The following is a 26,572-nucleotide window of genomic DNA, read 5'->3' on the forward strand; positions in this document are numbered from 1 at the left end:
AGCTCGCTCCCGCCTCTCCCTCAGAACTTCCCCGGGCTGCAGCCCCAATTCCCTCAACTCGCTCCCACCTATTCCTCAGAAATTCCCCTCAGCTTTTTCACGCCTCTCCCTCAGAACTTCCCCTCAGCTCGCTCCCGCCTTTCCCTCAGAACCTCACCTCAATTCCTTACTGCCCGTCCCTCAGAAACTCCCCTCAGCTGCAGCCCAAGTCCCTCAGCTCGCTCCCGCCTGTCCCCCTCACAGTTTCCCCTCAGCCCCGATCCTCCGCCACCACACCGCTCCCTCGGACCGGTCCCAGCAGCGCCCCCCACCGCCGTGCCTTCACTTTCTCGTCCCTCCCCTCCGCTCCTCTCCGTCCCTCCCTCGCCGTGCAGCACCGCCCCTCGCACCGTGCGCAGGCGGCCGCCGAGCACCGGGACGGGCCTGGCCGCGCTGTGCCTCCGCCGGAATGCTCCGCACGGAGAAAGTGCTGCAGCTGCGGAGCCAGCAGGGCCGCTCGGTGCGCGTCGTGCGGGAGCACTACCTGCGGCCCGACGTGCCGTGCCGCAGCGCCCTGTGCCGGTCAGGCTGCCCCGGCGGTGAGCGGGCCGGCGTGGACGGATCTGGGAGGAAAGGGCAGGGGGGACGAGGGATAAGGGAAACCGGGCTGGGGGGGCTGAGGGAGTCGGGCTGGGGGGCCTGAGGGAGCCGGGCTCTGGGGCCTGAGGCAGTGCGCCGGGCTCTGGGGGCGGCTCGTCCCGGGGCGCCTCAGCTCGCCGCCGGCGAGGCCTGAAAGGAACCGGCGGGGAAGTGGCGGGCTGAGGAGAGAAAAGGGCGGCGGGGAGCCGGGGAGGGGGAAGATGAGTCCGGGGAAAAGTTTTCTAAAAACTGGCAAGCTTCAACACTGCCGTCCTGAGCCTTAGGGTTGGTGTGAGGGGCGACAGCACTTGGAGCAGTGGGGAAATGAGCAGTTCGGGGACATTTGCTTCAAGGCAAAACCAGTCAGGAATAAACTGAGTGTTAGGGGAAAAAAAGGAACTGAAAAGAGACGTGGATTGATGCAGCATTTGACTGGCAACAGTTTGGTGACTGGAGTAGAAGGCTGAAGTGGCATGGAGGTGTAACAGAAAACGCCCATGTTTCACACTTCGCTTTTTTAAATCGTCTTTTACATGTGCATTTCATTTATGCACTTTGCTTTTTAAAAAGTTCTTACATGTACATTAATTTCTGCAGGGTGCTGCTTTATAGTGTGAACTACATTGTCTACCTTACCTGTTAATGCAGCCAAGTGGTTATCATGAAGCATTTGTTATTCTGCATCAGCAGTAACTTCTGTTGAATCATTAAGCATAATTGTTTGTCACAGTGATCTAGGGTGTCAGGACTAGTTATAATTACTGGTCCCTTATGGATCTCGGTGCTGTAGAGGAGTGTAGTGAATTTGGTTATGAATTCCCTAAGGATAAATTATAGACACATACCAGACAAAAGTCTTACCTCTCTCCCCATGCCTAACTTTCCCTCTTCTGGGCTTGAAAAAATTGTGCTGTAGATGAGTGTCAGAACATGTCCCTTTATAATTATTCCAGGTGACTCAGAGGTAAGGAGAACATTTATTTTTATTCCTGACTCTACACACTGTGCTGATCAGGCTTTCTTTATGTGCTGTGAGAGACCGCCTACATAAATCACATCTACAGATACTTTTAATGGCATGCGGTTCCTACTTAAAAGTTATTCTGATCTAGATGTATGGGTTAGAAAAGGATAGCTTAACATGAGCAGATCACATAACTCTTTGAGTGACATTTCACATTTAATGCTCTTATGAATTATTAATAAATATTAGCTTTCTGCCATTATCCGTTATATACCTTCAGAGTGAGATGTAGCCTTGTTACTGTATACAGAATTGTGCCTACTGGAATCACACTTCTAGTGATAACAGTTAATAGACGGTTTGTCCTGTGACAGCTTCTAAGAAATTCATGACAATAACCCAACTTGTCAAGATCTTTATAGTTTTATTCTTTATAATTTGCCTGCACTAAATTCAACAGTTCGGTTTCTGTAATATTGTACGGGATAAATAGATACTGAGGAAAAATACAGAGAAGTTAATGCCCGCCAGCTAAAAGTTTAGTGGATAATCATTGAAATATCTAAAGTAATTAAACTAATTAATTTGGCAGGACATTTTAAGATTTTAATCTGTGAGGGGTTTGTTGTGATATTTTGATGGGGGTGTTCCTTAAGGGATGGAGTCTCTATAGAGAGGATTGGCAATGATGGTAATAGTTTAGATTTGAGAATGTCTTCTCTTATCTGTATGCTTTTATATGAAGGTACAGAAAAAGAGCCTGCTGTAAATGGATAGTGTTGAATAGAGAGATCCATGGAGGTGGTACACCCTTTGAATAATTCCATTCTCTGGGAGATATATCATCTCTCTTTTCACGTGGAAGCAGAGGAAAAAAAGGAATGTTACCTGCACTCTTCAAGTAACTTGCTTTTCCCAATGAAATTGGATCTTTTTCACACATTAGGATAGAAGTAGAGCTTAGGGATATGGTTTAGTGGAGGACTTGTTAGTCTTAGGTCAGAGGTTGGACTCGATGATCTTGGAGGTCTCTTCCAACCTAGACTATTCTGTGATTCTGTGAAGTTACCCTAAATTTTGGCATCCGTGGATAGCAAAAGGGCTCTGTCACAAATTGTAGAGATTATACTACAGAATTGTACCATAGTAGTCATTATAACTTTGTTCATTAGAAAAATATGTATGTGTACCTTTGAAGACACACAACTCTAATGTCCTGGCATTTGAAGGCGTTTTTAAGAGAGCAATATTGCAACCAAAAGTTTAAACCTTTAACCTCTGAATTGTATTTTAGATGGCAAATTGTTATCGGATGATGTGACTCATTACGTTGTCCCAGACTGGAAGGTTGTTCAAGATTACCTTGAGATTCTTGAGTTTCCGGAGCTGAAAGGTATCATTTTCATGCAGACAGCATGTCAAGCTGTGCAACATCAAAAAGGTCGCAGGTACTTATCCTATAATAACTCATTTTTTAATATAGATTGAAGTAACGTATTCAGTTTGTAAAATATATATTTAAGCACAGCTACCCAAAGTCAGCAAAATGTTGTGCTTAAATTGTTTTCAGGTCTTTCAAGTGTCTTAATATGATTTTACAGAAGAGAAAGAACTGTGATCCTTTGTGATTCATAGGCATCAATGCCTGGCATATTTTTCACTTAATAGTGAATATTAATATTAAACCTGTAACATTATTAACTAATCAAATGCCTTGTTACAGGAATTAGGGAGAATTTGCAGTAATGATGTGTTATATGCAACAACCAAATTATGCGTGTGGTTTTGTTCCTGTTGTATTACAGATTGAGCACTTGTCTTTGAGGAGCAGGTAATACTAGTACATGGTACTTAGCTTATCAGACACGAACCATGTTGCCATAGTATATGAGAGTATATGAGAGATAGCAGTTTGCTATCAAGGTCTTCCGGGATTAATAAAGCATAAACATCTTTGAAAAAATGACTTGTCCCAGAAATAATAAAATAAGTTCCTGAACATTTATGATGTTTTGTGGGGCCATTGGAAAACAACTGTGTTTAAAAATCAGAAGCATTCATAATGAAAATTAGAACAGCTTGCTTACAGATGATTTTTTAGGTTTAATTGTCAATGGCAGAATTTAATAAATGCATTACTTTATGCATTATAGTATTTTTCCTTGAGATTTTCAGCTGGAATTAAAACACTCCCAGGCTTTCTTTTGATGATGTTATATTGATCTTTTTCCTATTCCAGACAGTACAACAAGTTGCGAAACCTGGTGAAGGATGCCCGTCATGACTGTACAGTGTTTGCTAATGAATTCCACCAGCATTCTTACCGGCCAAGAGAGAAGGGAGAATCGATGGAGAAATGGCAGACCAGGTTTGCTTTAACTTGCATAGTACTACACTGAATAACATCATGACATTGTATTTAGAAATATTAGTAGACACTGGATATGTAAGAGTTCATAGTCTTTCTCTGCTTAGCTCTGGAACAGTTCACAATAATTCTAAAAGTATAGGATGTCCTTTTGTGATTCAGTTTCAGCATTGTTTTCAGAGAAAAATAGACAAATGTTCATTAAATGCAATAATGCTAAAATAAAAAGCATTGATCATTTTAAAGTTGGACAACCATTTTAAAGGATGCTTTAGCATAATAAATAGATCACTTTAGATCCTAATAGATGTAGCGTCTCATAGACTCCTGGCAGTTCCAGCTAGATTTTTACAAGCTTTCATTCAGAGGAATAATACATGATGTTGCAGCTGGGGCACACAGAGATGTACTGGGGAAGAAGAACCTTCTTTTTCTGTCCTCTCAGTGCTCATGTGTGGCACATAAATTTTTGAGGGTATAAAGTTTACGTAGCTTGTTGTATGTATCTCAGAAATATAAGTGTAAAACCAAAATCTCATTTATACAAAGCCTGCAAATGTCTTGCAAGTAGCAAATGAGATATGCCAGGAGTCTTATTTCAAACTTTGCTTTTCTAGGAGTATTTACAATGCAGCAGTCTGGTATTACAATCACTGCTTGGGTCAGATGCCAGTTGTTATGGTAACAGAAGATGAAGATGCTATCAGGCAGTACGGAAATGAAACAGAAGGAGTGTTTGTGATTTCCTTCAAGGTAACATGCCAGGAAAATAGAAGAAGGTTGCCTTGGTGCTTCATCAAAATGACAAAGCAAGTACTTTAAAGCCCAATGTATAGTGCAAATCATTTCGGAGTTTACATGTAAAAAATACTACAATGCTAACTCATGACTTCGTTTCTCAAAGAAAGCAAAGATGTCTGTCATGCGAATGTCATTAACAATGGTGAGTGAGCAAAGCAGAGAACTGAAAAGAAAAGCAGCAGCTTTAAAGATACAGATCATCCTTCTTAGGAGCCCTTTTCATTGTTTTCCTTGTTTTTAAAGAATTTGGCACAGTGACCAATAATGGGTTACCTCAGCCACATGTCTAAATGTAGTGCAAGCATTCCATAAACAAGTAGCCGAAATATTCACCAGTGTTATTCTGACAGCGTGTGTTAGCCTTGACTATATAGGATACGCTGATGCATGAGAAGATAACTGATTTGTCATTTAGTTTTTGATCTCTGATACTGCTTGTATTCAGCTGGATACATGGATAGGATATTTATATTTAGCCGTGATAGGATGTTAAGTAAAACCAACCAGATTTACTTCGAATTTGTATAAAAATGACTATGCTCAAATTGTTCCTATGAGTGTGGTTCATATGTAGTACAGAGAATCATACCAAATGCATACAATAATAGTGTGTTGCCAGTTTGATGATTTTGCTGTGGCACTTTATAGGAATTAATGTAGCTTGGATGGGGTATATTGCTAGCAGAAGTTTGAGAATCTCTAGTTTAGGATGTTTTCCTAACAGTTATATCTCTTTTGTTATATTTACCAAATGACTTAGGGTGAATCTGGAACAGATCTGTGGTATTCAGAGCAGACATCACTACTATTTGGAAATGCAATCTGAGCATGTGGTACTGAGCACTAGACAGCTCATGAGTGCACGAGACAGCGCTTGTCTGTAATAGGCTTTTCAAATGAAGCATTATTAAAATAACAGTGACCTTTAAATCCTTTCTTGTTTGTTAATATATGTGCATACAGAATTACTTGGATAACTTTTGGCCTGACTTAAAGGCTGCCCACGAACTCTTTGACTCTATACTTCAAGCGCGGCATGAACGGGAGACTGAAAGCCAAGAAAACAATGGAAAAGAATATCCTGAGCACTTACCCATGGAAATATTGGAGGCTGGGATCAAATCCGGAAGATACATACAGGTCAGTTGCTAGTTAGAGATTATACACAGAAAGATGCAGTCTTGTGCCATGTGTGATATGGAACAACTGTGTCTAATTCTCAAATATAGATAATGCTGTACGAGGGCAGCATTTCTTACTTCATTTGCACACAGTCTGTATCTTAGTGAAGTTAATTTACAGTCTTAATTGTTGGTGGGCTTCTCTTAAAAAATAATTTAAAGAAATAGAGGTAGTAATTTGTTCCTTCCTTGACAATGTCACCAGTGAGGTGAAAACAGAATGTGAACAGATAGACTTGAGTTTTCTTTTTTTTTTCTGAGATTTGGAGATTCAATATTAGGGCAGGCAACAAAAGTAATCTTACACTGCCTATGCTTCGAATAAAATGACCTTTACCATCTTACAGTTAAATTGAGCATTTAAAAGAACTTGCCATTCCTTTACAGAAGTGAGCGCTTAAAGGTCTGCATTGTACGTTCTCTCCCTATAGAGAGTACAGCCCTGTTCAACATAACCTAAATATCAATGAAAACAACTAACTTATCTAAAAATTGCTGTAAGAACAAAAATGTATACTATTAGTATATATATATATTTATATATATTGTATAAATGTATAAGTTTGCTATTTAGAGACGTGGCTATTTCATTCTGTTAATTGGTTTATTACTTTCAGGGTACACTGAATGTCAATAAGCATCGAGCACAATTGGAAGCTTTTGTTCGACTTCAGGGATTTGGCAGCAAAGAAACAGGTAAAACGATGAGAGGATGTGTTCAATGACTTCTTGATGCTGTCTGTGATTTTTACGTGAATCCACGTTGCCATATATATATATAGCTGTTCAGTTATTAATCAAGATGAAAGCTAAGATACTGCGATGTTTTTTCTTTTTTTTTTTTTTTTTTTTTTTTTCCTTTTATGGGCCAGAAGGGAGGCTGGAGATTAACCCAGAGACTGGACCTCCTGAGAAGGCAATATCTGTATATCCTCCTGTCCCATTCTTAGCACCTTTGGCTGTGTTTTGGACTCTTGTCCTAGTAATGAGTTTCTCTAGATTTTTTCTGAAGTTAATATTGATGCAAATTGTTTTATTTGTGCTTGCTCAAACTTCATATGACCACTTGTTTGGTTGAAATAAGTGTTTGCACAGATGCTGACAGGATTAGGGAGCTGGTCGTTGTGAATGTAATAAGAAAAATGCTTTTAGGATCAGATCAGAACACCGGTATTGTCTTTCTGGTATGAATTAGTAATTAGTACCTTTGAGGGAACAGCACATATTGCTTGCACAACTATTTTGTGTCAGCTTTCACTAGTAAATAATTTCAAATGTTCCTCAGGCAGACCTAACAGCTAAGTCAGTGTTCAATATACAAACCCCTTTTTAAAAACGCTGTGGCAGTGGTTTCCACAATTTAACTGTGCTGTGTGTTTTTAAAACTGGTTCCTGAGAACAATTATACCATCCTAGCCTATGCTGCTTTTTATTTAAGAGTTCTCTTAAAGAATTGCTTAATATGTCTCCTTTTAAAAATGAGGGAAGGAAGGGTTTTAATTTTTGTGCAATATTAATTACTTGTCAATAGTCCTTTTGGAAGTACTGCAAGTATCCTTTTCTGTAAACTTATTTCAGCAGAATGCTGCCAAGGGCAGTGAAGGGACTTGAAGGTTTTAGTTGTTCTTAGTTCTATTTCTTTTTATTTTAAATTTAGACCTTCAGAGTGACATCCTTATTTATGGGGCCAGAGCTCGAAATCGTGCAATCCACGGTGATGTGGTGGCTGTGGAGTTACTTCCTTTGCACGAATGGAAAGGAAGGATTGTTGCCCTTTGTGAAAATGAGACAGAAGATAAAGCACCTGCAGACACCACTGGTGATCCTATGCCCACAGGTAAAGTAGATAGAACGATACAATATTTTATTAAGATTACCTTGCCTTTCTGGTCTGATCTGTATTGTAGTCTTCATTTTATAGTCCCTTTCCTACATCTTATGGGTATGCTGAGGTCAGAGTTTAAAAGTTCAAGATTAGTTCTCTTCCTACCAGAAAATACTATTTAATTTTGGTCTTTGCTAGTATATCTTTTCTGTATTTTTTACTAGACTTAGACATGTTTTGGTAGTAGTGAGAATCTCACTGAATCATTTATGTGCTGTATCAATTTAAATCTATACAAGGAGTTAGTTTTCGTTAGTATCCACAGAAAAAAGCTCATTTAAAGCTGGATGTGCCAATGGTAATTTATTACAAACCTGTATAACATACATTGTTAGCAATTATAATATAGATTTGTGGAAATATTTGTTCATATTACAAAGCAATGGATCTTCTATATCTCTCTCGTGTTTGCTTTCGTGTTCCTATTTAACTCTTTAATATAATGCCAACAATGTCCCTTATTAAAAGGTAAAGTTGTTGGAATCATTCAAAAGAACTGGAGAGATTATGTGGTCACTTTCCCTTCTAAAGAAGAAAGCCAGTCCCAGGGCAGAAATGCTCAGAAAATCCTTGTTACACCTTGGGACTACAGAATTCCCAAAATCCGGATCAGTACCCAGCAAGCTGAAGCACTACAGGTAATTTGGCAGAAGTGTTTCTCTGTTCTGTATTCCTACAAAATTGCCTGGGTGTTATATGTTCTCTTGATGTTTTCAGGGCAAAAAGACAGGTAGAGAACTATTAATCAAGTTAAGTTTGTGAAAGCAGGACACAGTTCAGCGTGAAGAAATGTGTTCAATTCCTGTCAAAACTGTAACCTTCAGGTAATAAAGTGTATCGTAGTTCTGGATGTACCACAGTCCAGGTACCCTGAGCATTTGTACACTGCTTGCTTTGTGTATTTTTGGTGCTTTGTTTGTTTGTTTTGTTTCCTGATAAATTCAGGGTCATATTAGGGGCCTGAAACGCAATAGCCTTTGCAGCTTTATTGGCTCTATGATTGTGTAACTGGTGAAAAGTACGAAGGAGAGCTTTTCAACAAATTGCTAATGAATGATGATGGTTGGCCAGCCATTCCTATAGAAACTTTTGGCTTTATTCATTCCTAGCTGCTGTAAATTCCAATTGTCTTCTGTGGTATAGGAATACTTGTTTACATCCTGTTTTTGTTTGTTTGTTTGTTTGTTTTTAATATTTATTTCAAGATAGAGATTCTTTATATAATGACCCCAGATGAGTCATTTATTGGGAAATAAATGTAATTCTCAGTAAGCTTCTGATCGTGGGTTTATTTTTCCTTTCTGAAAAGTTCTTAGAGTTGCTAGTCTCTTTGGATTGCAATATTTGCCTCTGAAGAATGTTTATGTTGATTGATTGTCAGGAGCAGATTGCTATTTTAACAGAAGACTTGTCTTGCTGCAGGAGTACAGAGTTGTTGTGCGCATTGATTCTTGGGAATCAAATTCTGTATATCCAAATGGACACTTTGTGAGGGTTTTAGGAAGAATTGGAGATCTTGAAGGGGAAATTGCAGCTATTCTGGTGGAGAACAGCATTTCTATAGCGCCTTTCTCAGAAATCCAGGTTAGTCTTTGTGATTAGGTACATTCTTTTCTGTTCATTTCTAGGCTCTTGTTCCTCAAAGAGGGGGGGGCCTCTTTCAGCTGAGCATGTTGCCAACAGGCTTTTGAAAAATGAAAACTATTTTTAAAGTATTTTTTCTGGAATTACTTGTGGATATCAGTGGTTCTAGAGATACTAAGAATTCTCAAGTCAAGAGTGATTTGAAGGTAATCTGCTCACTATGAGGAGAAAATTACAAACTCTTAGTTCTAATTTGATGTAGACTGTTAAGATATTGTCTTTATATGTGTTCATAGTACTGATCCTAAAGGCCAAGACCTGTTGAAATCATGGCTTTAATCCTTTTTGTCCTCAGCTAGGATGGGAAACAGCTCTCACAGCGAAGTATTTTGATTTTACCTAAAATTAATGGAAGAAAATATAAAGAATGTAAGAAACAATGTACAGTGTTGGTGTTGGCCAGAGCTGCAATATCACTACAGTAATATCAGGTGATAATAATATGTGTAGCATTCTTTCAGATACTCTTTATACTTTCTGGAAAGTAAATGTGGTAGACTGACTTGGAAAATGCAAGGAAAGAATTTGTCAGGGATGAAAAAGTACACCAACACAGAACTATCAGTGGATTACAAAAGGAAGAGCTAATTAAATCTAATTTGTTGGCTTCTTTTTATAGGAAAGATATAACTATATGTTAATCACTGTTTTTGTACAGATGAGCGAAATGCCCACGAGTTCATCAAAGAATCCGTGGAAGGTGAATCCAGAGGAGGAAAAAAAACGCCTCAACTTGAGAGACACACACTTGATATTCAGCATTGACCCAAAAGGCTGTGAGGATGTTGATGACGCGCTATCCGTTAGAACTCTGCCTAATGGGAATCTAGAGCTAGGTGTCCACATTGCAGACGTAACCTACTTTGTGGCAGCAAATTCTTACACTGATGTTGAGGCAAGAGCAAGGTAATGTATTTTCTAAAAACTAAAAAAATGTATGGAGCCTGGAAGTTTGTAATGCTGTGCTAAGGAAACATTGAGAAGGTCTGTTAATTCTTTTGGAAGAGTTCTTGCTTTTAATATTTAACCTTATGTTATATTCCATACTTTTTTCTGTTATTCCCACTGTTTTGAACTCAGACTGCTGAATCACTTTATGAAATGTGCTGTTCTCTGTAGATACAAAAAAATATTGTATCTCTAGATACAAAGAAATGTAAACTTAATGGCCAGCAGAAATATTTGTATAGCCCTTAAATGACCTCTTCTGAGCTGAGCTTATTCTGTACAGTCCAAGCTATGCCTTTATTGCAAGTTGGAGATACAGAGGAAGGCAAACTTAGGCTTGTGCTTACACGAATAGTCATTTAAATAACTTCATTTCAGTACCACGTGTGTGTTGGGTAAGAATAACCTTAAGAACAGCCTTCTAAAATCATACTGTGTGTCACATTTTGCCAACACCATAGTTATTTTGCAAACTGCTTGGGAGTTAAACACCAATGAGTCATTGTGAGAAGAACAGTGACTGTGTTTTATTCTTCAGGGCAACAACTTACTATTTGGCAGATCGTCGTTACGATATGCTGCCCGCCGTCTTGAGTGCTGACATATGCTCTCTTCTTAGTGGAGTTGATAGGTAAGATTTGGTGATATTTCTGACAAAAGTGATTTTTACAAGTAATTTAGTTGTTGCTACCAGTCTCTCTGTTTATTAATCACGTGCATTGTTACTAAATCTTCAACTGAAAGAATAATGTATGTTTAAAAATAACTTCTAATTCTGTGGTATTTAGGAAAGGTGACTGCTTTGTAATCCTTTACCTTGCCAAAATGCACATACGCGTTTTGTTTGAGCAGGACAATCCAGCTGAACATACACGCAGTCCCTGCAAGGTTCAATCCATAACATGAAATCACTGAGAAGATTGAGGTTAGACTTTTTCTTCAAACAAGAAAAATGCATTCCTGAAATAATTAATTGTCACGTTGGCCAATTAGAAGAGCTCTTGTAATGTTTCTTTCATCGTTGCTGAATCTTTTCTTGGATGAAATTAACTACTGACAGACTAATTCTGATGGCAAAAGCCAGGTTTCCTACCTCTGTCAGCCTCGTTTAGGTTTTCAGACAGCAGCAGTTACCATGAATTTATTCATATAGACTTTTTTTCAGTGTGAGTTAACACTAAATGTTAAGTGTCCAACCCTTTAATTCCATGATGCGTTTTATAGGGCTTAACTCTGTACTGCAGCTAAGGAAGGGGAGGATGTTTTATTTTTCCCCAGCCATTGACTGCCTGTGCAGCTTTTTGCTAGCAGTTGCTGAAAGAAAAAAATATGTTATTTTTTGAAAGAAAAATAGCAAAAGACTTGTCTGAAAGAAAAAAAAATGTTATTTTTTTTTCTCAGTTAGATTGTGCACTTTGTGGATGCACAGAAATGTTACCTTACACCACATGTTAACAAAGCACCTGCTTATGCTTGTGCTTTTTGAGGTATTTGGTACTTTTTGTAAGCAAACTAGTAGTCACAAAAAGCTGAAATGTGGTATTAGGTAATGACCATCTCCTCCTCTGATAGTGTGTACCCATGCCCTTAGCAATGTGCTTTTTATTTTAACAGCAACTTAAAGGTGCACGTGTCCATGTGAATGGTCACATTTTCTACTATTGTCCTGTTTCTCAAATGTGTTGTTGCCCTGGTACCACACTTTTCTTTTTATATACATATATTTATATACAATTTACAGGGCTGGTTGGCTGGCTGAAAATGAGGATATGCAGGGTCCAGATATGATCGTAGTGGATACATCTGGCTAATAAAATAAATATGAATAAAAACAACTGTTGCAGTGGATCAGTGCTTTAAAACAGATTTGGCCTTCTATCTTAGGTGCACTCTGGCTCAACAGGTAGATTGAAAATACTGATGATGTAGTTGGTCCTCATTTATTAATTGATGCATGAACCAAGAGCTAAGCTCATTATTTAGTGGCATTGCTGAACACAGGTTTGTTTCATGAAGAAAAAGGTTTCCAGTAAAAAAAAACATCAATGCAAACCGAAATCTGTAAATTTGCAGCAGTTGAATGTATTTGAAATGTGAAGCTAAGCAGAACTGTTTCTAGCATTGTGATTTTTTTTTTCTTTAAGGTATGCTGTAAGCGTCTTGTGGGAACTAGAAAGAGAGTCGTATGAAATACTGAGAGTCTGCTACAATAAAACCATCATCCGGTCTGCGTACAAGCTAGTCTACGAAGTAGCACAGGGATTATTAGATGGAGACACAAGTGTTGTTGATGATATCCCAGAACTGAAAGACATGGATGAAAGAACTAGGAAGAAGAAATTGGATGAACTGGTTTGGGCAATATCAAAACTCACTGACATAGCACGGCACGTGAGAGCTAAGCGGGACAGCTGTGGTGCTCTAGAACTAGAAGGGGTAGAAATCCGAGTGCAACTGGATGACAAAAAAAACATTCACGATCTCATCCCCAAGCAGCCACTGGAGGTGCATGAGACTGTAGCAGAATGTATGATTCTTGCCAACCACTGGGTGGCAAAAAAGATTTCAGAAAACTTCCCTCATCAAGCTTTGTTGCGTCAACATCCTCCACCACGACAGGAATTTTTTACTGAACTTCGAGAATGTGCCAGTGCCAAAGGTTTCTCAATAGACACACGGTACCTTTTGCTACTTATCTTAACCACTTTAATTAGAGATAACCAATTAACTATTTGGCTATGTAATCGTTACAGTACAGTGTAATCATTTTAAAATACTTGAAATAATTTAGAATGAATGTTTAGATCAGGATCTGATGAGAAGGCTGTAAGCCTCATCACATCGAGGTATCATTTTGGTAGGTCTCAGAGCATGAAGGCCATCAGCAGTGCCTTTTGTTCGGGAGCCCCCTTCCATCCATCAGTTGTGCTCTGCTGTATAAACGGGTTTATGAGCAGCTCAGCATATTTCATTCTGGTCAAAAACAGGTTTTACTGTGGTCCTTGGTTTTCCAAGTTGCAGGAGTTTAAGTGTAGGCTATTAGGATCAGGGCGGTGTAATTTTATTCAGAATGAACACTTTTTTGACAGGTCTAACAAAACATTGGCTGAGTCCCTAGATAAAGCAGATGATCCATCGGATCCAATCGTAAACAAACTGTTGCGATCTATGGCCACTCATGCGATGTCTAATGCATTGTACTTCTCAACTGGCTCTTGTTCTGAAGAGGAGTTTCATCATTACGGTATCCTGTCACCTTATTTTTTATGCTATTTATGTTATTTCTGAATTGCTGGGGAGAGGCAATTGATTGCTTTAATTGCTTTTCACTGCTTCCTTTTTTATTTGTAGGACTTGCTTTAGATAAGTACACTCATTTTACTTCTCCAATTAGAAGATATGCTGACATAGTTGTCCACAGACTCTTGATGGCAACCACTCTGAAGGAAACGAAAGATGTTAAGGATAAAGTACTCAGCAATAAGGATCTTGAGGAACTGTGCAGACACATTAATAACAGGAACAGGGTAAGATGGTCACGGTGTGTGTCTGTATGCTGCCCAGTGGAATGGAATACCAGCCTTGACTGCAGCTTTTGGATACTATAATGCCCTAGTATCACTTCATTGTTATTCTTTTATTATTATTATTAACTTAAATATCACATTTCTTCTGAGAGTAGTACTAAAAATGACTTTGTAACTCACCTTTACCACAGATAGGATTTCCTTTCAGATGTATTTTTGAGGGGGAGTGTAGGGGAGTAAGTGATGGCAAAATGAATATAAAGACTGAAGCCAAACAAGCTAATTAGAGTATTTACATAGACTGTTTTCTCTCTTCTCTTTTTGTGGGGGGTACTCACAGGCAGCCCAGCATGCTCAGAAACAGTCTACTGAACTCTTCCAGTGCATGTATTTCAAAGACAAAACCCCAGAAACAGATGAGCGCTGCGTAGCAGATGGTGTTATCTACTCAATTCGAACAAATGGCGTGCTTGTTTTTGTACCAAGGTAAGTTCATTAGAGCTTGGACTGAGTTTAAAAATAACACACAAGTATTATTGGAATGCTGTAAGGATACGTCTGGTCCTTAAGAAAGGAAATACTGACTGATTACACTATTTTATTTTTTGTAAATCATAGCATGCTTTTCTGTTTTCCTCTCCGTTCACGCTGCTGAACTTTAAGTAACTCATTTTTAATGGAGAACCAGTTCCAATAACCCGTAACACTGCTATTTTTCCATTATCTGGGCATTCTAGGCTCAAAGATAATGGATTACTGACTGTATCTTACTTCTGCTTCACTGCTTGTGAAAAACCTCACTGTCTCATGCTGTTTTCGTATACTGTGGGGTTACTTTTTTTGACAATACACATTAAGTGCTCCTGAAGCAGGATTATCAAGCTACCCTGGTTGTACCTTTCTGTTGCTTTCCTATAATCCTAGCTAGCCCTCCTTTGGTTTCAAAATTAGTAAGAGAACTGATGAGGGTGGAAATTCTTCAATTTTGTTCATGTTTTTTTTGAAGATATGGAATCAAAGGTGCTGCTTATATGAAAAACAAAGAAGGCTTAGTCATCTCTTGTCGAGGTGATAGAAGCTGTGAGTGGAAGCCTGGATCGCTTCAGCGGTTTCAGAACAAAATTACTTCCACTACAACCACTGGAGAATCAGTTACATTAAGTCTTTTCGATCACATAACAGTGAGTATTTAATCTGGAGAAAGTAAAAGGAAGTAGCATGATGAGAAATAAAGTAATTGTTGAATTGCTTTTAAGGTGAAAATACTTGTGCAGACTTCCCGCTGCCATGCTGACACAATCAAGCTTGAAATAATCAGGAATGCACCGTACCAGACTTCAGCCACGGAGGTTTCCCAGAAGAATTTCAATATGGTGAAATCTGATTTGGTAAAAGAAGTCAGCCAGTCTGCAGAAAAAGCCCAGCACACCAAACAAAAATCAAGAGTTGAAGTAACTGCAGAAGAGTATCGGGAGTACTGCCAGACAAAGGGACCGTGCTTATACCAGCTGCTAGAGGAGATCAGGGACTTGGCTCTATTGGATGTTTCAGCTGATATCAGAACATGAACTGTAACCTGACATATACTTGTAGATGTTCTACTCACATTCAATTTGTACAGTTAAGTTTTTAAAAAAACAATATTTAAATACTTGTCATTTTAAGATAAACTAGATGTCTATTTTAAGTAAGAATTATTTTTATGATTAGAAATACGTGTGACTTTTGAGAAGATTTTATACATGATAAATCCCATCTTCTAGATTTAAGAGTGGGTGGTAAATTCTTTCAACTGCCATTCAAAAAAAGTTACTTGTTCTCCATAAAATAAGTTCTTAAAACCTAATTATTTCCTGGTGCCTTCCTATTTACTACAGCTGTTAATTCCCCTCCACCACAGTTTAGCAAGTTTAACTCTTGACTACAAGCATATAAACAGGGAACTCAGTCACACTAATCTAGAGCCTTTGGTAATTGCAGTTCTCCAGCTGGCATAAAATAACAGCTGTTGATATGAACTTGTTTCACCTGCTGTAAAGGCTGTTCTTGTCCTAACTGCAGTTCATGTGTTAATTCAACTTTTGGAAATCCAGCTTGTTAGGAACAGGCCTACCCCATGCTGCTGGAGAGGGCAGTCCCAGGGCTTTACCATAATGCTGAGAACTTTGGACGAGTTTCTTGTTCATTCTACAGAAAGTATATTTTATGGTTTGAGTGCTGGTAGTGTAACAGCCTCATACAAGAATTTCAAGTTTGACTTCTGAAATTTAATAGCTTCTGTTGTGTAAGAACAAGATACTGGTACTTGATAAGGGAGTTAAAAAAAAATTCAGGATGCCTGTTCAGACTTAACACTCCTGTTACATATCTTTCATTAAAAACCTGAATACGAACTTAACCTCTCAACATCTCAGTTTGTTCAGTTTGACATCAACTGTAAGAAAAGGTCAGAGTAGGCCAGAAAACTCATTAACATTTCCTAAACGATGTCTGAACAACAAAAGAAGTCCCCCATGCAGATGAAGAACAGTGTCCTGTTTGCCAGCATATGGAGCAATTCAGCGGCAGTGTGAAGAAAACAGTGTGAAGTTCTGCCCAACCATGCAGGCGTCACGGTTAGGGCTTCCCTGGGCTTCTGGAATCAGAGTGTGAAAAGCCAGCAGCTTTTCAATAAAAACTACAGTACTTAGCAGAAACATCCCACCAGGTTAAGAAAGTCACTCAAGGGCTGGGAAAAGGTTGCTGCTTTTCACTGGCACATTCCAGTTCCATATCTCTGTCCTCAGCTTCTGTAACAGCAACCGTGGGCACAGTAACTTGAGAGTCTTCTGTGACATCAGCCAGGTCCTGAGCAATGGGGGTATTAAACTCCTCCTCTTCTGGGTAGCTAGGAGAGAGCTCTGTTAAAAGAAAAACAAGATGGCCCACAGTGAGAAAGCACCGCTGCTGTGTGTTTAATGACTGCAGTTTCTGTCACCCAAATCACGGCTCCTGACTCAGGAGCTCAGTTGTCTAAGCTCATTACATTAACACTTCAGTCAGAATTCTTACCGTTGTGTTGTGACTGGCTGCTGCACTGCATCTTCGCTTGCCTACGTTCTAAGGCCAGCTGCCTGTTCCTCTTGATCCGCTGTTGTTGCTCTTCTGTGAGAGTTGTACCAGGCAGAGAATCCAATTCTCCTACGTTCCCAGAGAGCGGAAATACTTCTTCCTTGGCTGTATCCAGTCCATTGCTTTCACCTGCACCATCTGGATTAAGATTGAAGGAGTAAAAGGGTGAGGAGGGGCAGAAAGCAGCACTTTGAACACAAAGAGGCTTCTACTGCTAAATATCTGTCAGTGTTTTAAATAATTTCTGATTATGTTCTGCATTTTAAAATCAGTATGACAGCTGAAGATTATTCTGTGATTTAGTTTTAACTTACAATCATCTGTCTAGGTCCATATTCCTGATACTCAAGATATAAAACAAATCAGAAGAACCCAAACACACTTCAGTAATAAATACCCAAGTTTAAGGGAAGTAGAGCTCTGGGTACTAAGTTAGCAATTGTAAGCCGTGCTTGACAGTGGAAGGGACAGTAAATTCAGGCTGTTCTTACCAAAAGGCCAGATACTTTTCTTCCCACCCCTTTGGAAAGTGTAAGGAGTAGTTACAGGAATCAGACAGATTCAACACAGACATTATAGTTGAGTTCACTGTGCTACTATTACAGAATATTTACTCATCATTTGCTAAGATGAACACATACAAAATGGAGGCAGTCAGATTCTGTCACAGAACTTCACCCACAGAGAAGGCACGGCACTCTTTTGAAAGAGTGCCTGAGGCCAAATATGCTTGTGCCTCCGCAGTACTTTAAGCCCATGAACAGAGAAGTTAGCTGACATGATTTTTTTTAATACAATACCCTAGATGGAGTTTTTATTTCAAAATGCAAGACACCGACAAGTCCTTCAGCTGAGGACTGACCAGCTGTAGCAGTACACCGGCTAACACGGTTCAAGAATTCACCAGCACTGCACTGAAATACAGATGTATGGAACCATCGCACAGAAAAATCTGATAACTCTACAGACACTGTCGGCAGGAACCATTGACTTCACTATTGGTGGCTGCTTACGGCTGCATTCCATTTCTAGCAAATGCAGCCAACAGCAAAGACAGCCACGCGGCATTAACCACCCCCCAGTTTTACCCACAAGTAGGGCAAGGCTGTAGTGTTGGGTAACTCATTCCCCAGGTGTGAACGCAAACTAGACAATGGGTAGAGAGTTGTTTCAAGAGCAATCAGAGCAAAAGCGAAAAAACCTGCAACAGACCTTAGGAAGGGCTACAAAATTCTCTCATTTCTGCTAATGAAGTTTCTTTCAAATGACTAGGTGAACTCCGCTCCCTCTTTTTTAAAAAAGGGCCTGTTTGTTTCTGACTTATCTAAAAAACATCATGCACTTTTAAATATCTACAGAAAGCATTTCAGTCTCAGTTCAGTTTTGAAGTTCTGAGTCTCACAGAAGCTTCTTTTTTTTTCCCCCCTCACCAGAAGCCTGGTTTTAAAAATAGAGGACCACTCAACAGTTTCTTCTAAAATAGAAAAATGTATCATGGTCATTAATTTCTGGTCGGTGTGGGGAAGAAAAGTTTTTAAGACACTCAACTAACAAGCATACCTTCATTGCTTGTGAAGTCTTCAGATAAAATAGGAAGATCAAGTCTAATCCGTTTTAGGCAGGTCTGCAAATGAAGAGAAATTAATATTTCACCTGTGACAAAATCTTTCATGTTATGTTGGTATGCTTCTAATAGTACTCACAATTTCTCTTTACATTTTATTATCCTAAAATAATGTTCCCTTCATTACGTGTCTGTTTGACCCTCAGCTTCAATGTTGCTGATTGTTTTCCTAGCCTTTAATCTGTCACCTAGCCAAATGAAGCAGCATTCTTCATAAGTCTTCTTTTGCAAGTTCAAACATAAAAAGAGTTCCAGAACTCTTCAGCAAATTGCTTTGGTAAAGATACCCCGTAAAAGTTGAAGCAGATTCTCTGAAACGTTAAATAAAGGTTATATCTAAATGTCAGATGCCTTAAATACTTCAAACACTGGAAATAACTTTTTAAAATGAGAGAATGAGAGAAATTAATTGAAATAATGTTATACACCTAAGCAGCATGTATAACTTACATCACCTTTTGCTGTATAATTGCTGTAAACCTGTTCCTTAGGCTACTGCACATTGCATGACGACAAACTGACAGGAACAATACATACCTGAACTTCCTTTTTGCTTCCCAGAGACTCTACTTTGTCAATAAAATCATCAAATTGCAATTTTGGAAATAATCTATGAGCCCAGTGTTCCATATGTCGTATAAGTGTCTTCAAGTCCTCTGCCTTAAAGATAAAACAAGATATCCAGCTGTTAGAAGTTCATTAAGTCAGCAGACTGCAGAAGTAAACATGATAGTAATGTTTCTAAAAAGATTAAGCACCTGCAGCTTGAAAGTCTCTTGAAAATGTAAGTAATATGAATGCTTGGGTAATCATTCCTCTCATAATGAAGTCTGTGAGTGCAATTTCAAGCTATGAGAAAAATAGCGATAAGAGCTCAGGGAAAGCATTTGCATATACGGTGAAACATTTGATGGCTTCTGAAAAGTTGCCCTTAAGCAACCTAGGTGTGATCTCAGTCTAAAAAAGCAGTATTAATGGTGCGGGGCTGGCATTTATTTTGATATTTAGAACACACAGAAAAGCATACACCTCAATAACCTTAGCTGATAAAGATTTTTGGTCAGATTAAAAGCATTGCCCAGCTTCTTTGTGCCTCCACTTGTAAAAAGAAATTTTATACCATAAATGTTCTGTGAAACCAGAGATACGCTGGCATTCTTGCAAGTGTGCCAACCAGTGTCTGTATGCTAAGCACATCCAAGACAATAGAGCAGTTTATAGAGAAAATACTGCTGTATCATACACTTTTGATACCAAAAACTTTGGGATGCAGGTGTCACAACAGCCAGAAGACTGTCACTTACAGAGGAAAATGATCATGAAAGAAAGAGGTAAGACATCCCAGATATATTAACAAGTCTTATAAGCCCGTTCCAATTCCCAAAACCTCTTTCTATGGACGATACAGGAAGTCACAGACATGGTATTCTAGTTTTGAAGGAGAGGCAAAAAGCTTTAAGATCAAAACATTTCTTTTTGTTAAGTAGTCTTGTATGGTTTTTTTAAGCTTGTCACTACAAACCCCAGCAGGGTACATCCAAATACTGTTAGAAAGCCCCTTGCACATAACTGGCTAACCAGAGATTGGTATCAATCCTCCCCACGTCAGAGAGGCAACAATCTATCAATTTAGACTAATCTTCCAGGAAATAACTCAGAAGTTTATTATGTCTTACCTCATGCCCCTTACCCTTGAACTTTACATTGTCAAACATGTGTCTTAAGGCAGGAAGTCCTCTTTCTGAAACTAACCTGTAACAGGTGAAGTTATATGAAGGCCAAATTTCTTTTTTAATAAAAGAAAAAAAAAATCCACATTCCCTTATATTGCCTAAAGCTACAGAGCTCTATTTGAGAGAGATGCAGAATTAGGAGCCATTAAGAAAACACAGGAAATACAATAGAGACTGCTGAAGACATGAGACAGTTTTCAAAATTCACAATACATATACTCCTAGTCCAAGCTGCTTTTTGATTTTGGGTACATGGCAAGAAAATGGAACAGTCATTTCTAGTATCTATACTGCCCAAGTATCTTGTTAGACACAAGATCTAAGCACCACCTGTGGTATCATTGAATAACTTCATCAGTATATTTAAAATGAAGGAAATTGGAAGCTTGGATGCTTTCTATTGCTAATGAGGAACTTAGAGCAATTTTGGTGATAAAAACAAGGAAAATACTGAAATCCTTTAGACAGTTTACCTAGTTTGTAAGTAAGACAGGTGTTAAGCATACTTTAACGTCTGTTATATACAGCCTCTGTTATACCGAGAATTTATTTTGAAACACGCTTGAAATAAATTAAAGCACTCCGCAATACTACGTCTAAAGCAAAGTAAAGAGGATACAGCTGGAAGACTCCTATGCATGAATAATTAGTAGCTATTAACAAAATTATTAGTCATGTATTAAGTCCCAAGGAGACTTCAAGAAAGTTAAGATTAACAAGAGCATTATATAGGTAAGCAAGGACCAAAAGGTTGAGATACAGCACACAAGCACTTTCATCTCCAAAATCCTTGATATTTGACTCAGCTACGACCAAACAGATATTGTTGTAACCTTAATTACTACGCCACAGCCATACACCAAACTCATCAAAGAAATATTATGCAATAATACCTGTGAGCATCTAATTTAGGTACTGATCTTTTAACTGCTTTCCGTGACGCTGCAGAAGAATCCTTTGTCTGTGACTGCTGGTTTCCATCTGGTTCTAATAAAGAAAATAACAGATTGTAAGTACACAGCACAAATGGCACCAACTGGAATTATATTACATAAAATTTAAGTTTCTACCCTATCTAAAGGGCAATAGTCACAAGAATTCCAGTGCAATATTACTCCAAATAAATGCTTGCGTATTTCATCTACCTTCTCATGCAAGTCTGGTAAGAAAATAAATCTCTTGCTATTCGGAAGAATCAACTTTTCTAGCAAAGGAGAAAATTTCTCTTCCAGCCAACCTAGTTTTAGAACTTTTATATTGTGTTTCTGATGAAATCTACCAAGGGTTGATTCTTCCAATTCTAAAAGTTGAAAAAAAAATAATCAAAACATCAGTAAACAAAAATGATGTTTCCCAAAGTTTCCACGGAAATGTGAAAGAGCTAAAACTCTAGTACAGTCTTCAAAAATAAAGAGGTTACATATAAACACAATGGGGTGCCCTTTAAGAACCAAACATCACGTTTTTTTGATTAATGCTAGTGTGTATGCTTGACTGCAACAGACAAGGTACCACTGTCCATCACATCTCAGAATAAATAATTGTTTATTACACTGATTTCTTGTTTAACATTTTGATACTCTGAGCATCAGGAATTCACGAGTTAGAACTCTCCTTTTCACACATCAAAGAACAGTAGTCAACCAAAACCGATCCTTTCTAGTGAACAGACATAACAGGGACCAAGGACAACGTTTACTTAACATTATTTTTACTCATAATTGACTATAAATAATAGCAAAAATAAAGCCATTATACTTCCTATTAGCTTGTTCAGTACACTGGATTACATTAAGATCTTCTCGAATACAAGTAATTTGTTTTACTGTCCTGAAGTGCCTTGGATGTTTTCTAGGTCATACGTTCTACAAGAACTACTGAATTCCAGCTGGAATGCTACACTCGACATTCTTGTGCGTGTGCATGCTTCCATGGAACCTGCAAAAATGAACTTTTCCCACAAGTACAAATACACAGAATCAAGCGCAGCTTCAACCTGAGTTGACTGCTTTTTTTTTTTAAAAGCTATACAAGGCTATTTTTATGCAGCAAGCTCCAGCACGACCCCGTAACACCGGTCTCCGGGCGTTTCAGCCCAGGAGGCTCCCGGCACCCTCCTACCTCCGCGAGGCTCAGCCCAGTCAGCCCCGGCCGCCCCCGGAGAGGCAGGGGGCGGGAGAGGGGGAAACTTTTCGTCTTCTGTGTTCTCGTAATCGGGAAGATCGAACAGATTGTTCTCCAAAGGGTCTATCATGGCCAGAAACGAACGTTTTCGTTCTCCTCCTGCAGGAATCACCACAGCTTTGAAAAAGATGAGCCCAGCGCCCGGATACCTCAGCGCGGTACCCGCTGCAGGGAGACACCGCGAGAGCCGCCGATCTCGCGAGACCCCAGCTGAGGAGAGCGGCCGCGGCGCAGGGCGCATGCGCTGGGCTGCTGCGCCGCTTTTGGCGCCAAAAGGCTGAGAGGGAGGGGAGGGGCTGGGTGCTGAGGCGCAGCCCCTCAGGTGAGGGGGGGCTGCAGGCTGCTGCGCCTCGGGGAAGGGGTTTGGCGTTTTAACATAGCAGGCGTCGAGCCTTCCGCGATGTTCTGGCTCTGGAGGAGGCCTTCAGGACAGCTCTCCGGCCATTCTCCGTGCGAACGCCCTTTGAGCCTTCTGGGAGCCCGAAGCTCGGCCGTTCGGTGTCCGGGCTGTGAGGGACGCCGCAGGGGGCCATGAAATGGCGGCCGGCCTCGGGCTGGGGGCAGATCCCTCAGGGGAGCCGGGGCAGCTTCTTCTCACAGATAACCAACGATAGGGCTAGTGATTCGTGGAAGAACTCTACAACTCAAAATCAAAATGAGTTATAAAGTTGTATATAAATATATATGAATTGCAAATTCATATATATATATATATCTTGCATATATAAAGTTATATATAGCTTTGGGAACTATCCTGCGTATGCCCGGTGCCGAAATAAACCACATACCTACTTTATTTTTGCTTTTTATTTTTATAAAAAACCACATACCTACTTTTATTTTTGCTTTTGAGTCGTAGAGTTCTTCTGTGACTCACTAGATAGAATGGCCTCAAGTTGTGCCAGGGGAGGTTCAGGCTGGAAATGAGGAGACATTTCTTGTCATTCCAATTTAAAGCATAAATGTTTTACCCTTTAGCCAAAATTATTTTAAAGGTATTTAAAACATGTATTCCTAAATGCAGGAGCATCCTTTATAGTCAGGAGTACACAATATAGTGAACGCGTTTATTGGCATTCAATCCATTTTTCTGAACTTTTTAGATGTGACTGCTTTCCTCAATACAAAGTACGAAAAATATACACAGAGATACTCTGATTATTATAGATCAAGTGCTGCTAATTTCCAACCCAAACACTATAAAGATGTCATAAAATTACTGAAAATCCAATTTCTATATAGAGAGCTCTTCATATTGGAATTAATAGTCCCTCTGCATTAAAAATGTTTATTAACAAAAGAATTAGGTTTCGAGTGTAGCCTGAATATCAAACTTACAACTATTTGTGTGATACATCTTTTCACTTCAATGTTCTCGTTAATATTTAACGCATATTTTTTTTTGTATGTGAAATAATTGTTTTTTAAATTCTTAGGTAATGGCAACTGAACTTGATAGAGCTAAGTTTCACCACATCAGCTGGTCTATATGGGCAGAGCTTTGTCCTGTGATGGGTGTTTGTCTTAGAGCAGGTAGGTACTGAATATTAAAAAGTGCTTGAGAAGTATAAAAAAATACTATCCAAGAGTTAAAGCGGAAGATCACTTACAATCTCTGTAGAGGAGTACAGTGTTATAAAACTTGTCATATTTATGCAACTGATTAATCAATATTTTTGAAGAGTGTTTAATTGGAGATTGGATTTGATGTCCTAGGTGGTTCTTTCCACTCCTATGTTCCTAATTAAATGAAAAGCATATGCCAGCAGGCATTGATTATTGTTTTTCCCCCCCCAGGAAATGAATAAGCAGACACATGCTGATAAAATAATAAGCCAGAGGGGAAAAAAAAAAAAAAAAAGAAAACCTTGCCTCAGTTCTAGAAAATACTTCTGGTTTCTAGTTGAGGTGAAACAGAAGCATTGCTTGTTTATTTTTGTATCCAATAGTGTTATATAATTAGAGAAACTGCTGAAAATTAGCACTTTGTTTTTTTTATTTTAAACGTCTCTTTTCCTATTTTATGTTATACATAATATATGGCAGAGAAAATCCATAAAATTGATGATTGGCTACTTCTACATTTGGAGGGTTTTATATTGGCAAAGCTGTTCATGCAATGGAAGTGCTCCTGATCCAGTGAGCCCTTGGCAGAGGAGGCTGTATTGGTACCAGGGTAGCTGTGTTAGTGGGAGATCAGACCTCACAGATGTAGAAATGTTCAGATATTTGTGGGTTATAAATCTTATGCAGTCATCTTAAATGTTAATTTTTAAGCCGTTGGTACACTACTCAACATTTCAGATAGTGTTCCAATCCAAAGTGTTTTTTTCAATCTCTGCTTCTTGAGGAAAATAAGATGTGCAAGAAAGACTGTGATCTCTGGCTGGTTGAAAGAAAGTATGTCTTTCAGCTGCCTTCTAATAATTTTTGATCCTGTAGACCAATTCCATTCAAATTTGAATCAGGCTTCTTACATTCTGATGCTTTTGGGACTAATGATTTCCTTAAATTGCTCTGTTAGCCACTAAGTAGATTACAAAGTATTAAATCTTTCAAATAAGTTTGCATACTTCTGTTCTGGCAGTAAAATCTGCATCTTTTGTGGTGATCAAGTTTTAAAAATAGGATAATTCAGTGGTGCAATTAATGTATCCAATAATCACATTTTCATGCAAGAAACTAGAAAAAAAATGGTAGGCTAGTTCCATGATGGAAAAAAGGGGATAATGAATAGAAGCTCCTTTGATGCATTTCTGTTCACAGGGACGTATTTCAGTTCTATTTATTTCCAGTGGTGCTAGAATCAATAAATCAGAATGTCTGCCTGTTCAGAAGTCATTCACAGAGATCACGCCACCTTATATTTTTTCTTTATCTTTTCCTGTGGGATCCACCTTCAGAAACACCTGTTCAGAAAGCAAAATGCAGTTCCTCCCACCGAGAATATTTGAATTCCCAAAACATGTTTTGGTTTGGGCTGGAAAATATGCTTGTTTTTCAGTTGCAAATCTACTGAAGTTAAAGCTGTTTGTTTTACAGAAGTTCAAACCAATCTATAACAATTTTGAAACATTTCAAATGTACTCTGTAATCATATACAGGAGAATTGGGAGCTCAGGAAATAATGCTTTGCCTGTATAGATCCGCATGAGGGCCATTACTGACTATGAACCCCAACAAAAGACAAAGCAGGTGTCCTGTGACATTTTGAACAAAGCCCAGGGGCCACCCATCTCTTAGGTCTCTGTAAGGTTCCAGCGGTACAGGAGTGCCCGTGGAAGACAATGATGACAAGAGCAATCACAGATATGGTTCCTGCAGAACCATTACACAGAAACGATTCCGTATGGCATCAGTAGAGACCCATGCCTTTATTTCTGTATTCAGTCAATTCAAAAATCCCCTTGTTTTGTCTGTAGGTCAAAGGGTCTCTAAAACAGATGTGTGAATTCAGTAATTTTTCCAAGATTCCACGGGACTGTTTGCAATGCAAGTGTAACATGCTCCAGAGGAGGGAGCTGTCTCTTAGTGTTTGGAATTGGATGGGGGGACCATGTCTGTGAATAGCAGAGCTGTGAAAATAGTAATTCAATCCTTTCTATTTTAAAAATGCGCAAGAAGTTAGGAACAATACAGCATTTTTGCATAATATATAATGTACCTTGCTCATAATTTCAGTTTCTATAAAAGCATTAATGACTGATTATTTTGATTATTTTTATAATGAATGATTATTTTAATTTTGAAGATGATAGAACATTAAAATGTGGAATTGACAGTTGTTCATACAAAGTATCTCCAATGTAAGTTTTGTTACAGAACTCACTCTGACTACAGTCAGCTAGAGAGATCTATGATGCATGAATCACAGAATCATGCTTCTTTCCTGCTATGTTTCAGAATTTCTCTATAGTGAAACGTGTTTTCAGTAGGTATGTCAATCATTCACCTGTTTGTGTAGATGTTTAGTATGTAGTTTAT

The 26,572-nt window shown here is 38.9% G+C and overlaps 2 protein-coding genes, 1 long non-coding RNA gene and 1 other non-coding gene across 5 annotated transcripts in view; 1 reads left to right on the forward strand and 3 right to left on the reverse strand.

The window, feature by feature from the left end:
• Window positions 1-199, reverse strand: part of LOC118172358 — an 8,414-nt gene extending 8,215 nt beyond the window's left edge. The window contains exon 1 of the long non-coding RNA XR_004753659.1: window positions 69-199. This is a non-coding gene — a long non-coding RNA (uncharacterized LOC118172358). The remainder of the gene's footprint in view (window positions 1-68) is intronic.
• A 160-nt stretch (window positions 200-359) lies between these two features.
• Window positions 360-15,565, forward strand: DIS3L (DIS3 like exosome 3'-5' exoribonuclease). The gene is made up of 17 exons (XM_035335884.1): window positions 360-578; window positions 2,877-3,030; window positions 3,822-3,950; window positions 4,568-4,703; window positions 5,715-5,891; window positions 6,550-6,628; window positions 7,590-7,769; window positions 8,286-8,455; window positions 9,240-9,401; window positions 10,120-10,367; window positions 10,948-11,040; window positions 12,554-13,087; window positions 13,499-13,653; window positions 13,761-13,936; window positions 14,277-14,422; window positions 14,943-15,117; window positions 15,193-15,565. Exons 1-17 carry the CDS (start codon window positions 449-451, stop codon window positions 15,502-15,504), a joined length of 3,156 nt encoding a protein of 1,051 aa, XP_035191775.1. The 5' UTR covers window positions 360-448; the 3' UTR covers window positions 15,505-15,565.
• A 52-nt stretch (window positions 15,566-15,617) lies between these two features.
• On the reverse strand, window positions 15,618-22,788 carry TIPIN (TIMELESS interacting protein). Of its 2 annotated transcripts, none has more exons than XM_035335887.1 (7): window positions 22,526-22,788; window positions 21,298-21,391; window positions 20,348-20,423; window positions 19,209-19,331; window positions 18,617-18,671; window positions 16,988-17,185; window positions 15,618-16,836 (listed from the first exon to the last, which is right to left on the reverse strand). In XM_035335887.1, the coding sequence occupies exons 1-7, from the start codon at window positions 22,656-22,658 to the stop codon at window positions 16,658-16,660; spliced, it is 858 nt and encodes a 285-aa protein (XP_035191778.1). In that variant the 5' UTR covers window positions 22,659-22,788; the 3' UTR covers window positions 15,618-16,657. The 2 variants fall into 2 exon arrangements, with proteins under 2 accessions (XP_035191778.1, XP_035191777.1); XM_035335886.1 differs by having other exon boundaries at window positions 18,608-18,671; window positions 22,526-22,778.
• Window positions 17,972-18,108, reverse strand: LOC118172454. Its single transcript, XR_004753711.1, has one exon.
• Window positions 22,789-26,572: the final 3,784 nt, after the last annotated feature.

The sequence above is a fragment of the Oxyura jamaicensis genome, chromosome 10, assembly GCF_011077185.1.
Source record: "Oxyura jamaicensis isolate SHBP4307 breed ruddy duck chromosome 10, BPBGC_Ojam_1.0, whole genome shotgun sequence".
NCBI classification, from domain to species: domain Eukaryota; kingdom Metazoa; phylum Chordata; class Aves; order Anseriformes; family Anatidae; genus Oxyura; species Oxyura jamaicensis.